The 15,600-nt window shown below is 40.3% G+C and overlaps 1 protein-coding gene across 2 annotated transcripts in view; it reads left to right on the top strand.

The window, feature by feature from the left end:
* waca (WW domain containing adaptor with coiled-coil a) overlaps window positions 1–15,600 on the top strand; it is a 60,845-nt gene that overhangs the window by 18,129 nt on the left and 27,116 nt on the right. For both annotated transcript variants that reach the window (XM_056299427.1, XM_056299426.1), the window contains exons 4-6: window positions 3,544–3,635; window positions 13,266–13,381; window positions 13,500–13,615. In XM_056299427.1, the coding sequence (XP_056155402.1) occupies window positions 3,544–3,635; window positions 13,266–13,381; window positions 13,500–13,615 (324 nt within the window). The remainder of the gene's footprint in view (window positions 1–3,543; window positions 3,636–13,265; window positions 13,382–13,499; window positions 13,616–15,600) is intronic.

The following is a 15,600-nucleotide window of genomic DNA, read 5'->3' as shown; positions in this document are numbered from 1 at the left end:
GTGGGGGAAACCGGAGCACCTGGAGAAAACCCATCGCAGACATGGGGAGAACATGCAAACTCCACACAGAAAGGACCTGGGATGACCCCCAAGGTTAGACAACCCCGAGGTTGTCCAACCTTGACCTTTTTGCTGTGAGGTGACAGCGCTAACCACTGGGCCACCGTGCCGCCCAAAGATTAACTTAATTCAACAACAAAGGTTAAAAAGAAAAAGGAAAGAAACAAGTTGCAAAGATGGGTCTGCGGGTGAGCCCACACAGTTAATAATTTACAACTTAATTTAGCTAGAATTTCATTTAGCAAACGCTTTTATCCAGAGCGACGCACATCTGAGAGGTAGTTGGCTTGTATAGCATTAGGAGTCTAAGCCATGGACTCTTAGTGGAGACTCGTCCCAACTGGGGTTTGAACCCCCAACCTCCAGTGCGAAAACTGGTGTTCTTACTTACCGACCTATACAGCTAACTATATCATACAAACCTGGGTTAATCATTAAAAGTAATGCTCTGTCCAGACATGAGAATAAAGCAGTGTTAATTATGTTCCGAATTTGTTTTGTTTTGTTTTTGTTTTTTTCTCTTAACAAAAGAAATAACAAAAAGAACAGATAAGAGTACCATAAGTAACGGATCAATAAGCAGTACTGGTAATAGTAGTACCATTAAAATCTTAATGATACCAATCCCTACTCATTAACAAGCATTTTAAATTCTCTGCTCAGTGATATTGGTGTGATTTTTTTGATAGCCAATAAAAGCTGAATTTTCAATCCCGTTCTATTCTATTACATTCTGTTTTTGATGTAAACTTATGTTCTCACAGGAAACTACTACTTGTATTGTAGGCAGTTGTCCAATCTTGAGTTTTTGGTCACTGAGACACAGCTAAGAGTATGAAGTGTGGCAACCTGTTTTTGGTTACATGTTAGCTGTATGCTTTGTGTACATGGAGAGTAAAGAACTCAAAGTATAATGTTAGTTTTGACTAAAAATGTTAATTTTGATGCATCTGGCCTTGACTCAACTTTTTTTTAAAAGGACTGTGAACTAAAATGCAATGCAGGAATGATACTCATACTTTTCACTAACCAGCAATAGCAATATTCACTCTCTCTCTTCAACTACCCAAGCCTACTTGGATGTTACATACTGAGAATGAGAAGTGTGTCCAAGTGGACGGTTAACCTTGTAGGCTCACGTGTTGTGCACCAACCAACGGATGGGCAGTGGTAGTATAGTATAAGGGTGTCTACGTTCAAAAAGAAACATTTTTTCTTATCCTGTAAAGAACAGGAATAAGTAACATTTCTGAATGCAGCAAATAATATAGTAAAAGGCAAGCTTTTGGTTTACATTCAGGTGACAAGAAAACTATCATAGGACATAGGTACCACTGTGGTCAGATGTACAGCAAGCCATGTATAACAAAATATATAACAAGCTATGCCTTTTTTTTATTGTTCGTTTTGATTATTTGGTTCCCTCATAAACAACCTCGGGCTTTAGCCCAACCAAATCAAAATTTATTTGGTATTAATGTATTTACTGCCACATGTCTTATTTCGTATATTTGCTTTTGTTGTCATTGGTATGCTTAACTGTTCTGCTGAAATTACCTTTTCTTTTTCTGATAGAATTAAAACATGTTTTCAAAGTGGTTAAAGCTATGTTGTTTAGGGATTTGCAGGGAGCCTGAGGATTATAGGCTCCAGAAAACTATTAACTGGCCAGTGATGGAAGAAGCTCTGATGTATCAGGTGATATTAGATAAAGACTGGGAGGACCCAGTTTTAGAAGGCCAGATAGCACTAGCCATTCGCTTCAGTTACATGTCCTAAGTTATACCTTAAAACTTAGATCACCACAAGCATCACATTTGTTTAGAAACACTAGGTCATGTTTGTCTGTATATCCCAAATCGTAGTTGCAGCCTAAGCGGGCTTTCCATTTACCTAGTTAGAAAGGGAACAACACTGGATCACACCCTCCATCCTTAGCCCTTCAATTTGGATGAGAAAAGTTTCACAGGTGGAAAAAAGCGAGAAACCTCGGAAATGGCATCAGAGAGGGTGTATTCCTGTTACAGAGCAGACAGGTGTGTAATAAGTATCGCATGGGCAACATAGACAATACAGTAACAGACTTAGAAATGAAACTACATTTAAATTACCACAATTGATGATGACAAAACAATCACCTGGTGATTAACATCTAACAGACTGGAAATTCAGCAGGCAAATGTAAGGACAGATGTTGCTCACAATTGGTAAAGGTGGACTAAGGCCACCTTGAAACTTTAGGAGGTCCTCAAATCCAAAATCCAAATTTACAGTCCTGTAGATTGGTGTTTTTGTTTAACTTGTCAGTACAGTTGTGTCAGCACCTTCCCCAACACCATCCATCCATCCAGTATCCAAACCACTTGTCCTACTCAGGGTCACAGGGATGCTGGAGCCTATCGCAGCAGGTGGACAGCCACCCTGGACAGGCCACCAGGCCATCACAGGGCCCCCTCCCCAACACCAAAAAAATAAAATATGATTGAACTTGAGTTTTATCTATTATTAGAGTTGCTTCTTGACCCTTGTCTTAGCATTGCAAAGTCCTACCAGAAAATAATTAAAATGAACAACTACAAAATCATTCGTGATTTAACTATTCATGGATTGACTGCTATCTTGAATGGAATGCACAGCAATAAAAACTATTAAACACTATAAAATAATTTTCTTTTGGCATGTAAATCTGGATTTGGCTTTAAGACCAAAGGACATTTGATGTTGATCCTCGTAGGCATTTAGGGCACATCAACGAGCTTTGACATTTGCTTTTGTCTGAATTCTAATGTTGAAATATTTGAAGTGTTTTGCAGCTGTCTTTGCCTCACTGCCATTCAAATTTCCACGTGGTCATGGCAATCTTGCGTTGTTAAGAGTTTATTTATTAGTCTGCATGGATATCCTGTTGAACTTTGTTATAAGTCTATAATGATGGTTTTGGAGAAGAATGTCCTACAGGCAGCTCGTAAAGGGATAAAGTTTTTTTGGGTCATTGCTTTAAATGACGATTTGTCCACTGTGTGGAATGACACCATTTCTTTGGCTATACTAGTTGCCATCACGCCAACACAAGTTTTCCATCGCACTGTTCCGTTTGTAGGCTATTCAGCTGTTTTTGCCAAAGGACTTGTCATAGTTTGTTGTGAAGGTCTAACCTGAAATTCACATAGCACATGAACATTTGTAATTTTCTGACCAAATAGGCAGGTGCACATTGTCTATGCATTTTGAAGGGATGAACGGTTGGCTAGTATTTTATAAAAAAAAAAGCTGTGCTACAGAAATGTATATTGGTGTTGAAATACATACTGTTGTCATATTTAGAATACCTCCGGTAAACATGTTACTGTTATTCCACCCAACCCTAATTTCATATTTTGCATTTTTTATTGTAATGTTCTTAAATGTAACATGTCATAGCTATTGGCCAGAACTGATGGTGCCAGTTTTACTGTTTTCTTTTCTCCATGTGTTCTTTTTCAGGGACCAGTTATTCACCACAAGAAAATTCCCACAACCACAGCTCCCTTCATAGCTCCAACTCACATTCTAACCCCGGCAAGACCTCAGACACAGTGAGTGTGCATGACTTTTGTTTTCAAAGTACCTTAGCATGGAGGCACAAGATTTAGTGGTCACAAGTTTTTCATCGTATATTTTTGTATTGGTTCCTGGAGATGGGCTGTCCAAAAGTTTTAGACCCCTCCCCTTATTTAATCTGGACAGTTTTTCCCCTAGAAACTCTCTGTTGGTCGACAGGGAGTGGGGGGAAGTGGTGGTGATGATATCTTAAAAATGTTTGCATGGCTGACTTCTTTGACGCCATTTTGTCACCATAACTAGGCTGCCGTTAAACTGCCTTCCGCTGCAATGCCCCAGTTGTCGACCAAACGTTAGTCGATGAGAAGAGTCTCAGTTGACCAAGTTTTCATTGATTGCTTCGTTGCCAAAAAAACAAACAAAACAAAACTGTATGAAACGCTTAAAAACTATGAAAGGTATGAGAGCTTTTAATTTGAAACGATGTACACAGGAAGTGGTGACACTCAGGCAGTCAGGGACAGACATTTGCGTGTACATGGCTGGTCCCTGCAGTTATTATAGTCCAATATGTCAGGCAGACATAGTTGTGTGATGTTATACTGTGTTGAAATAAGTTAACAAAATGTCCAGTCTCCTTGCTGGTTGTTTCGATACATTGGGAATCATTATTCGTTACCTCTTTTGCCGGTGTCGTTAACAGGCGGCTTGCTTTGTGCATGCGCTTGTAAAAAGGCTCATAAGTTATGTAATGTTACACTATGTTGAAAATTAACAAAACTTTCAGTCTCGTGGCTGGTTGTTCCGACACATTCAGAATCATTACCGCTTTTTGCCGGTGGTGTTAACAGGCAGCTCGCTTTGTGCATGCACTTGTAAAATTTATTTTAAAGGCTCATTATTACAGTTTTGTATTTCTCTAATGTAGCACAGTGTTACTTGTAAAATTCTTTCTCAGCCCCAGAACTCAAACCATTTTCTGATGCCCCAAAATATATATATATTTAAATAACTAAATGAATATCATAAACGTGCAATGACTACTAGTCGACTGAGAAAGCCTTTGGTCGGGGGCAGCCCTGGAAAACAGTTGCTGTATTATAAACAGCTGTCGTTTATAATGTTATTACTGCCAGTTAATGTACTAACTGCAGGTTATTATCATAAAAATCTTGAGCGGTTAGTGTAATAACTTTTGCCAGTTGATGTAATAATTCATTAGGTTAACCTGTGGTTATTGCAATAACCAGGGGTTACAACTTTTGGATGAATTATTTTATACCGCAACCATTAATGTAATAACGTACCAATTTACTGTCTATGTTTGATTTCATATCTAATTAATGCCAGGTATCGTGTCTATGGTCCCCAAGGGTGGTCCAGTGGTTAAGGCCACTGTCTCAAAAGCTTTGAATCTGGTCTACTTCCCTTTGACACATCCCATCATCTTCTTTTAGAAGATGGGATAGGATGCGTCCCAGTTATTCCAGCAGTTATTACCAAGGACAAAGTTATTAAATTAACTGTTTATATTACAATAACCATTTTATCACATTAACCACTGTTACACACAACACTTGCAAGTAGTCTCTTTCACTTTGGTAATTATGTTCTCTAAAAAAAACAAGTGGTGTGAAAGTACCAAGTAGTCTTGTCCTGCAATGGGTCACCTGACATGTTGACTGTGGAATGTAAAGTAATCTTAAGGGGAAACGAATACTGAATTTGAAATATTGCATGTTTTAATCACTATTATGAGCTGTCCACCATGGTCCAATGACATCAAAATACCAGATAGTGCATGACGTCTGCATTGTCAACAATGCTGCAACTCTCCTGCATGGATTCATTGTGATACAAAAACAAATTTTGTGGAGAACATGATCAGAAAGCTATAATTCTTTTGAAAACTTTTCTTGCACTCGTTATCGCTGAAAATGGAAACATTCGTTTTCACTCCTGTTGATGAGGGGGATTAGTGGATGGGTATTCGTGATTAGTGGGCAGCTCGCCTGCTAATGGCTGTGGTTGGAGAAGCACTGCATGATGTTACATCTTGTGGTCCACTGATAAATGAGAACGTAAAAATGAAAAATCACACATACTTTGATAACAGTGATCGTGCCTTTTACTTAAAGGATAGATACACTATATTTAACCCTAGACTTCATGAAAATGGTACCAGGCATTGTTTGGAATTGTGCAAATGAAAACCTCACTGATCATCGTTGTGAAACTTACCACTTTGCTGAATCTCAATGCTGGGCTTCAACACTGTTCAGTTGGGCAGTTGTTCATGCCTTTAAAAACCTTGACATCATAAACTTTTCAGAAACCGGAAGATAGCTGTACTGCCAGTCATACGGATTGGTACTGAAACCCGGTATTAAACAGGGACTGGTGCTAAAGACTGTAGTATTGATAAGCTCTGACGTTAACGGTTCTGCTATCGGTAGTGGAGAAATTAACAAAATAAATGTCCTATTTATTTAAATGTTATCTTGCACCTTTCATCTCACCAACTCTGTTTCTAATTTGTAACAAGATTAAGACATTTGTCTGATGCATTTTCTCTATTCCCAATCCGGAAGAGATCTTTCTCTCAGAGCCTGTTGCATGTGCGAGCTGAGGGGCGGGGCCAGCGCTCTCTCTCAGATGTACGCACGCACGCACAGGCCCACAGAGCCTGCTCTTAGTGACAATGGCGGGGAGAGAACTAAACAGTCAAAACTCTGGTTATATGTTTCTCAATAACGTTTCTCAATAAACATGTCTAGACGAACTGATTCAACTTTCTTTGGTCAGATTATACTTCATCAGAGTAGATGCGGACAATGGTCGTTGCCACAAATGCAGTGAGTCGAAACATCTAGCTAAAGTGCATCAAATACAGGCGGAGAATTGCACAGTTTCCCTGCCCAGCTCATAGTTAATCTCTCGTTGCCCCATCCACCTGAGGTATGTTATGTATGCTAGCAGCCTAGAGCCCACACAGTTAACTAAATTATACAAACATGGGTTAATGATTAAAAGTAACGCTCTGTCCAGACATGAGAAAATAAAGCAATGTTAACTCTGATCTTAATTTTTTCTTCTTCTTTTTTGTAAAACTAACCGTTATTCTAAATCATTCATACTTGTTGCAACTCGGATTATTAAATGCGCTGTGTTTTTATCAGATTTTTATTGTCTTTGTCAAATTTATCTTATTGTTTCTTATTGTAAACTTTTATAGATTTTATTCAACATTTAGCTCTCTGGGGTGTTGTTATTTATTGTTTGTGTTATTTGTTGTTTGCATGTTAGTGTGTTTTGTGTTCACATGCTTTTCCAAACAAATTGCCCCTACCGGGATTAATGAAGTTGTTTGTATTTTATTATATTGTATTGATTGATAAGCAGTATCAGAGTATTAGTGCCATTAAAATCTTAACAATACGGCGTCTTAATGATATGGCGTCCAGGTAGTGTAGTGGTCTATTCTGTTGCCTACCAACACGGGCCCGTGCTTGCCAGTTCAAAGCCACACAGTTGGCTGTGTCTGCGGATGGGAAGCCGGATGTGGGTATGTGTCCTGTTCGCTGCACTAACACCTCCTCTGGTTGGTCGGGGCGACTGTTGGGGGGGGGGGGACTGGGGGGAATAGTGTGATCCTCCCACGCGCTCCGTCCCCCTGGCGAAACTCCTCACTGTCAGTTGAAAAGAAGAGGCTGGTGACTCCACATGTATCAGAGGAGGCATGTGATAATCTGCAGCCCTCCCCAGTTCGGCAGAGGGGGTGAATCAGTGACCAGGATGGCTCGGAAGAGTGGAGTAATTGGCCAAGTGCAATTGGGGAGAAAGGGGGGTAAAAATAAAAATTCTTAACGATACCCATCCCTAGTCAGACATGTTTTAAAATGTTACAATGAAAAAATGCAGTTGCAATCCATACTTTTTATCAAGCTAAATTTGACTGATTTTACACTTCCCCAAATATATTTTTCTTGCTACATCCATGCAGATTTACTCTGGAAGTACATGGCCAAAGCTAATGTTACAGGGCTGAAAGACTATACAGTGTTTCCTACGGATTGGGAATTTACTTGTGGGTGGCACAGTGTGTGACAGGCGGGTTCAGTAATAAACTAATAATTAATATAATTTGAATTCAAGTTGAAGGAATCTATGTACATTCTCTTAATAAGGGTGAAAGGCTATCATCGAATGTCTTGTTAAATTCGGCAGGAAATCCGTCAAAGCCAGGACTCTTGTTGCCACTCTGCATTAATTAATAGCATCCTTGATTTCCTCGAGCACTTTCGTCTTCCAGTTCTTTTGCTATATCTGGATCTAAAGTTGGAATGAGGAGATGATCAAAGAACGAGTTGAGCAGGTCTGGGATGTTGGATGACTGAATTGTAAAGATTACAGTAAAAATCTCTAAAAATATCTTTCTGTGGATCTGTTGTTAGGTCACCTGACTGAAGTCTAATTTGAGGAATGAGCCTTGCTATTTGACTGTCGCAACTGATGAGCGAGTATTTTTGAGGCTTTCTCCCCATATTTGCATGTCGAGTGATTTGCTTTGAAAATTTGTTCTTCTGCTTGCTTTGTGGAAAGTAAATTGAATTGGGTTTGTACGGAGAGCCTCTTTATAGAGTTCAGAAGAAGGCGAGGATGAGTGCTGCTGATTTAGTTGTAGTATGAGGCTAGTTTGCTCTTTAATCATTCCTGCTTTTTTTTCATGGTTAAGGAGTGAGCTATACAAGATAATGTTACCGCGTGAGAAAGCCTTTTGAAGTTTCCCACACAGTATTAGGAGATGAGTCTGGGGTTTTTGTGCATCTCTGTACTGGACAAAGCTATCATCAGAAAGAAAGAGTGGGTTGAGATGCCAGGAATGACAAGGTTTTTGTTCTGGGAAGTTCAGTTCAAGTACTAGGGGACTATGGTCAGATATCACATTATTAGGTGCAGCAGTGAATGTGGGGGAGTAACTGTTGGTCAATGAAAAAGTAATCAATACGGGAATTTGTCTAACTGGAAAGAGAAAAAAGAATACCGTCAAGCTGTAGGGTACAAGAAGCACCATGGATCTAGGGTTCCTAGCATTTCGAGGAATGACAACAGAACTTCAGAAGATTTGGAGGGTAGGGAGAGGCGGGATGAGGAGCGATCTAGCCGTGGGTTTATAGTGCAATTAAGTCACCAGCTAATATTAACAGGTGTGAATCTGTGTTGGGAAGGTTAAATGGAAAATCTGTAAAAAAAAAAAATTGCTGTCCCTCCAATTAGGAGCATACACATTTGCTAGAATAAGAGTGTGAAATAAAGAGCCAGAAACTACAATAGAATAGAATACGTTTTATTTGTCATTGTACATACATACAACGAAATTCATTCGTTGCATTTAACCTGTCCTAGCTGTGTAGCTAGGAGCAGTGGGCAGCACCTGGGGAGCAACTCCAGTTCTTTTTCCTATTACCTCAGTCAGGCGCACAGGCAGGAGTATCAACCCTAACATACATGTCGTTGATGGTGGGGAGAACAAGGGGAGAACATGCAAACTCCACACAGACAGGACCTAGGACGGCCTGGGGTTCGAACCCAGGACCTTCTTGCTGTGAAGCAAGAGCAACAGTGCTAACCACTGGGCCACTGTGCCACCCAAAAATAAGATAAATTAGGCATCCGTTTAGGTCTTCGGTCACATCTGACGCAATAAACGGAGTTGACATGAAAACTATTAAGTCCTTTAGAAGTAAACATCACCACTTATTATGGGAGAATCTGATTGAGTGTAGTTCCTATTGGGACCTCTATATAACTGGAGTGTATACCTACTCTGGAGTGTAAGCCTAGCTGTGGACATATGCCAAGAAGAAAATTGGGATCAGTGAAAAGAAAGATAAAAGAAAAAAACGACATATGACATATGCACCCCCCCCATTCACCTGTTGAACCTTAGTGAAAGAAAACCCCCAAGTTTAATTATTCAACTGTACCCAAAACCTGTACATGGTATTCAAACATTGTGTCAATGTAATACTGTTGTAAGGGGGAGGGGGAAAACATTCCACCAATTGTCTACTCATGCTTATTTTTAGGTTACATAAAAACAAAAGATAGGTAGAACAGATGAGGTTAAAAAATAAAACAGACTGGTTTGGCATAAGATTGTCTCCATACATTCAAAAGCCTCTTGAAGGTATTAGTGCTGTGAGCTTGATGACCGTGGCTATCAAAACTGGCTTGTCAAAAAACATTGGTTGAAACATTTTTTAAATGATAAAACATGCGCTCTGTAAGTATATGTATACACATTGGAGGTATTAGTAGTGATACTAATCCTAATATTCAGGGCCGATACCGATTATTAGTAATCAAGGAGACCCGATATTTGGAACCGATATACATTTGTAGTAAAAATGAAAATCTTGGCGTCAAAATTTAGAATAACATGAACTCAAACACAAAACATCCTTGAAATGCCGTTAAGCATATGTTTAGTTGAAAGAGAACTTTTCATTATCTTAAAACAAAAAGTGCAGGGAGCTCCCAGCAGCAAGAAATAACATTGTAGCCTATCAAATTTTTTTTGCTTGTCAGCTGGTTAAATTATGGATCAACAAGTCAATTTGTGGGCGTTGGCTACTGCATTCAACTTAGCTCTATGAGACTCGGCACTAGTTTACGTTATGACCATTGGCTACCTATCTAAAATGGAGAGTCGCTCTGTATGTCTGTATATTGTATGTCTCTCCTAGGTTGCCACGTTCTACATAGAGAAATAAGGGACTCCCCCCAAGTTCCCTGTCCCCTGCTGCAAGTCCTAAATTCTCCCCCCTGATGACATAATGATTTTTTGGGAATCCAGTGCACAGTTTGAAGTGCTTTATTGCAAGACAACATACCAAAAGCACTTGGAATTACAAGTTTAAAAAATATTTTTGTTATACTTTGGATTTGTAATACTGATTGGTTTGACACAATTCCGATAATCGGCCAGGCCAATAAAAGGTCGATCCCTAATACCAATGACAACCAGAGACCTCAACCGAAAAGAGGGAAGAAAAAAAAGGGGGGGGGGCTTTCAGCAGGGGGGAAAAATTAAACTTATTTACTGCACTTTATAGCCTAAAGTAGTCATAACGATAACTACTTTAAGCAGTGACCATATCTTACAGTTGGTCTAACTTCTTGCTGTTCAATAAAACTGAACTGCTGGTCTGCCAAGATAATGTAAATACAATTGTGCCCTCTACCATTGTAAGCATGTTGCTGCAGATTTGCCTTTGACCCAGAATTACAGGAGGTTAAGTTGACTTCTGTTTTGCTCGTACCATAGCCATTTTGAGCGGGCTAACATTAGCACCAAGCAAATCGCAGATTTGCAACACTAAGCACGACTTTACACCAAAGAAATAGAAACGTGCGATTACAGTACCATAACTACTGACATTATAGAACCTCATTGTAAATTAGTGTGAGCATCCTAATAACGGATTGTATCGCTAACTACTTGAAGTCCGTCATACCCGCATTAGCTAAGTGTAACGTTAGCCACATTGCCCCACTACAATTACTGTTATCACAGCAACAGTAACGTTAGTTAAGCGTTTAGAGAACAATGAAGTGTCACACAGATAACTACCACATATAGCAGTTAAATCAAACTGTATTGTGCTATTTCATAAGTATGTTTTCAAAGTAAATTACGTAGTTAGGTACACTATCTTCACCATACCACTGTTATTATGTTGAACTGGCTTAGTCAAAGTCTTGGCTCAGTAAACTGTAAACAAGTAAACTGGAGTAGGGAGGATATAGCTATATCAGCAAGCCAACAAGCAATCTTTTAGTGTCCTCTAGGTGAGTTAGCATTAGGCAACATCTCTGTTTGCTAGCTAGATGCCCCATCTATTGTCAGTCCGGTCTAATATCAAGTTGAGATGTAACTTTACACGGTCTTTGTGGGCGGAAGAATCTCTTTGGAGTAATAGTCCATCGCTGCTTGTGGGGTGTCCCAACACCTTGTCTTGCCCGTTATTTGTAACTTGAAGTCAGGTTGGGAGATTAGCCCATATCTCACTTCAGCCTGGCAAAGAAGAGATTTCACCTCATTAAACAGGGCCCCGTGTTTATCTATATCTGTGCTATAGCCGGAGAAAATGTGGATTCAGTTTCCCAGAAAAGAAAGCTGCTGGGCTTCTCTCTTGCTAAACGGAGGATCTGTTCTTTCTCTTGGAAGTAGTGGATGCGTACGATGAATGGCTGAGGTCTTTCACACCCACGGTGTTTCGGAGCAGCTGAATGATGAACTTGGTCCAGAATCACTGGTTCTCTGAGGCTAGTATGTCCACCGAGTGAGATAAATAAACGTTCTGAAATAAACTGGGTGGGATTGCCCTTGTCCAGCCTTTTCTCTTTACCCAAGATGTGCATGTTATTGCACCTGTAGAAGTTTTCCAGTTTGTCCAGTTTAGGCTGAACGTTACTGTTGGCATTAGCAAGCTGGGTATTATTAGCTTACAGTGTATCCACACGTGCAACTACAGGTGTTCATACCCTCGTCTACAGCATCAAGCCTAGTTCCATTGTCTGCTAAGGCCGTCTTGATGGGTTCGATGATTTGATGGATCTCATTATGGAGAGTTGATTTCGTACCATGACTTATTTGACAATTACTTGGAATTCACTTAGCAAATTGGTATCAAAGTTAGCAAGCATCATCTTCCTAGCTTCTGGCTCTGTCGTCAATTTGCCATTCCTGGTTGTTTAGTGGAGCTCATTTTGGGGTAAATGACACTTCTATGATAAAGTGCAGATGTAATACAAAAATAAAAGTTGTGAATCATAACATAGGATTGCGTCCAAAAATCAGGACCTTGCAGAATACCCATCTATTCCATAGGTCGCTCTCTACCAACTCCACATCATTGTTTTTAAGCCTTTAACACAGCGGTGTCCCATCAGGTGCCTTTGATAGCCATGTATATGCAGATATTCATTCCAACCCATTTCAATGGGTAGTCCTCTGACTGGTTGAGTATGTGTTAATCAGTGAAACCACCTGGTGTAGTGTTGGGTTGTAATGAAAACCTGCATGCATATGAACCTCAGTGGCACCTGCTTAGACACAGTAGCTTTAACGATTACACTGTTGAAAAGGTGACACGAAAAGATTCAGCCAATTAAGTTTGTGGTAAATCTATTCTTTAAGCAGGTCAGTGAGCTGTACAATCATTCTATCAATGAAAAAGCCACACAGATTAAAAATGGCACAGTTTTTGGTATTGATTATTAATTGGCCATCTTTATCAAGGACTAATTGGCGTGGACCACTTCCCATACATTATACATATCTTTGCTGTATTGCATAATCTCAAAGATATTCTCACATCTCTATTATAACATGTCTTTTTTTACTTGGGTTAAAGGGTAAAAATCTATCGTGCTTATTTTCACAAACCCTTTTCATGTTAAGTCTATTATTATACTCAGGAATGCTGAGGAAACATCCAAGCCTCAGTGAAAGATGTGTAGCTAGCAGCTCTGCATATCTCCTTTACATCTTGGGTTACAGGATCTTGCATCAGAAATTCTCTCTCTTTCTCTCTCTCTGTCTTTGTCGCTGTGACTGTCCTGGCTTCCCTAAACATCTGTTCTTTTTTTCCTCTTAGCATTATGAGCCAGGGGATGACTGGTCAGAGCACATCAGCTCTTCCGGGAAGAAATACTACTACAATTGCAGGACAGAGGTCTCCCAGTGGGAAAAGCCCAAAGAGTGGTTGGAGAGGTAGCTATTTTTAATTTTACTTTTAAGATGATGACTGGACACAATAGCTACTTAATTTTTTTTAAAGTATTGATAGGATGCATGAATGAATTATGCAATTTTTTGTTTTTCTTCACAGAGAGCAGAGGCAGAAAGAGGCCACTAAGACCACAGTTGTTAACAGTTTCCCCAAAGACAGGGACTACAGAAGGGAGGCCATGCAAGCATCGACAGGCTCTGGCTTTACTGCTGCTAGTAAGTGTTTTGTAAACTAAAGGCTCCCACACACTTACTGACTAAACTAGCCTTTGCTGATGCAGGCTGTTCAGACCTAAGAAGTGGTCTTGGAGATGTCTCTTGCCTGCTGTCTTGATCATATTCACCCCTGGCGATGGAACAGATTGAGGATTTCACATGTACATGTAACCCACTGGTGCTGGAGCCTCTCTTCACACCCTGGGACTCTGCGTTGTGTTTCTTTGTGTGTAGTGGGGTATTGTGTGACGAGAAGAAAGCACCGGACATGGGAGTTCTGAATTGTGGTTGAGACTGGGTGGCATTTTATTTGCTCACAACAGCTGCTGGTCCATAACCTTATGAGGCAGTCAAACAAACTTCGTTGCAAAAGTATATGGTGCAAAATAATAATCTAACACTGAAAATAACAAATTACTGCCTGTTTAAATTTAATAAGACACTAATAACATATGATCTAGTGTAAAAGTATACATATCAGGATACAGTGTCCTGTAAGGGACAAACAGCAACAATTGCTGAACTCTCAGGGGAATAGACAGCGCAGTATTGACCTCCAGTGGCCCACCCAGGCTACTGCCCTACACACACATTAAGAACCACTACCCTGATTCGTCATGTCTCATCTCAGATTTCGTAGAATCTTGCGGAAATATGTTAGCTCAAAAAGGAAGTTGGAAGGACTGAGACCACCAATGAGGAGGGAGAGACAAGAGCGCCATTAATAGTCTGCTGGTCAACATGCAAGCAAATAAATGAATGCGGAGCACAAGCAACTAGTTTTTTGTACAGCAGTCACTGTGCTCCAAACTCAACAAAAAGTCAAGATATCACATGGAGGAAGATATGGCTTTAACGATGGCTGCAGTAAATAGTAATAATAAAAATAAATCAATCTTATATAGCGCTTTTCTAACAATCAAAGTCACCTTACAATAAACGGGGTGAAACAAGACAACAGGTAAACATAGCACAAATATACAGGGGTGGATCAGAAGGGGCCATGAGAGGGAGAAGCAGCAGCCACATACGACGCCAGCAGTACTCTGACTGAAACAGATACAAAAGATCAAGAAAAACAAAAAACAACAGCACTGTGGACGTTGATTTTCTCTACAGGTTTACTGCCGTAGCCTATTCCTCTCCCGAGGTAACCACTAGGCAGTGGGACTATTTAACCCATAGCTGGGGGGCTAGTTTGTGTGCATCAGAGAATAGCCACACACCGATGGGCCTGCGTACCGCACGTCTAGGGGCCAGACCTCCTCTGAATCCCTTTTAATTCAGCCAGGGTCCAAGTCTTACCCAGTTACTGTGTGTCACCATGAGGAGGCACTACATAGGGCTTGCTGTTGGAGAGGCTATGTACTGACAGGGAGAGACTTACGTGCTCGGCTCTCCTGTTCGCATTTCTGCTAGCCAGCGGTGAAGGTTGAGAATGAGACGTGACGGGCACAGAACACTACACCAACACACTAGACGCTTGACAACAACCTCACTTCTTACACAAGCATGTCAGACACAAAGAGATTGTTAAGATTGTATAGACTATAAAAAGTCAAAGCAGCTTAACAAGAGCCATTGTCATTAAAGGTTTTTTTTTTCCTTGTGTATGCCAATAGTTGTTGTTGACAAAGTGACTGCACATCCTGCCCATTCTGTACAATCCCATTGGCTCGTGCCAGAACCAGTCTCTGATTTTAGTGGCTGATCCATTTGCAGTTGTGACAAATGTGTTTTAAAAAAAATCAGCTGCTAAGACTGGTCGGGGGACAGCAAGGGGATGGCAAAATCTTGAGCGCTCTCGCACTAGAGGATAATCTGTCCCAGATTATCAGCCCCCTGTGGCTTCATTTGGAGAGGACAGCCCGATGTGAGAATAGGGCTGATTCTAAACAAATTTGGCGCTACTTTAACAGAGCCCACACTTTTCCTGACCAGGCGGTTGTGACTTAACTGAATTATCCAAAAGAACTTTTAAGAGA

The sequence above is a fragment of the Lampris incognitus genome, chromosome 19 (assembly GCF_029633865.1).
Source record: "Lampris incognitus isolate fLamInc1 chromosome 19, fLamInc1.hap2, whole genome shotgun sequence".
Classification (NCBI taxonomy): Eukaryota; Metazoa; Chordata; class Actinopteri; order Lampriformes; family Lampridae; genus Lampris; species Lampris incognitus.
Note: the sequence above shows the minus strand (reverse complement) of the source record. Positions and strands in the feature narration are given on the sequence as shown.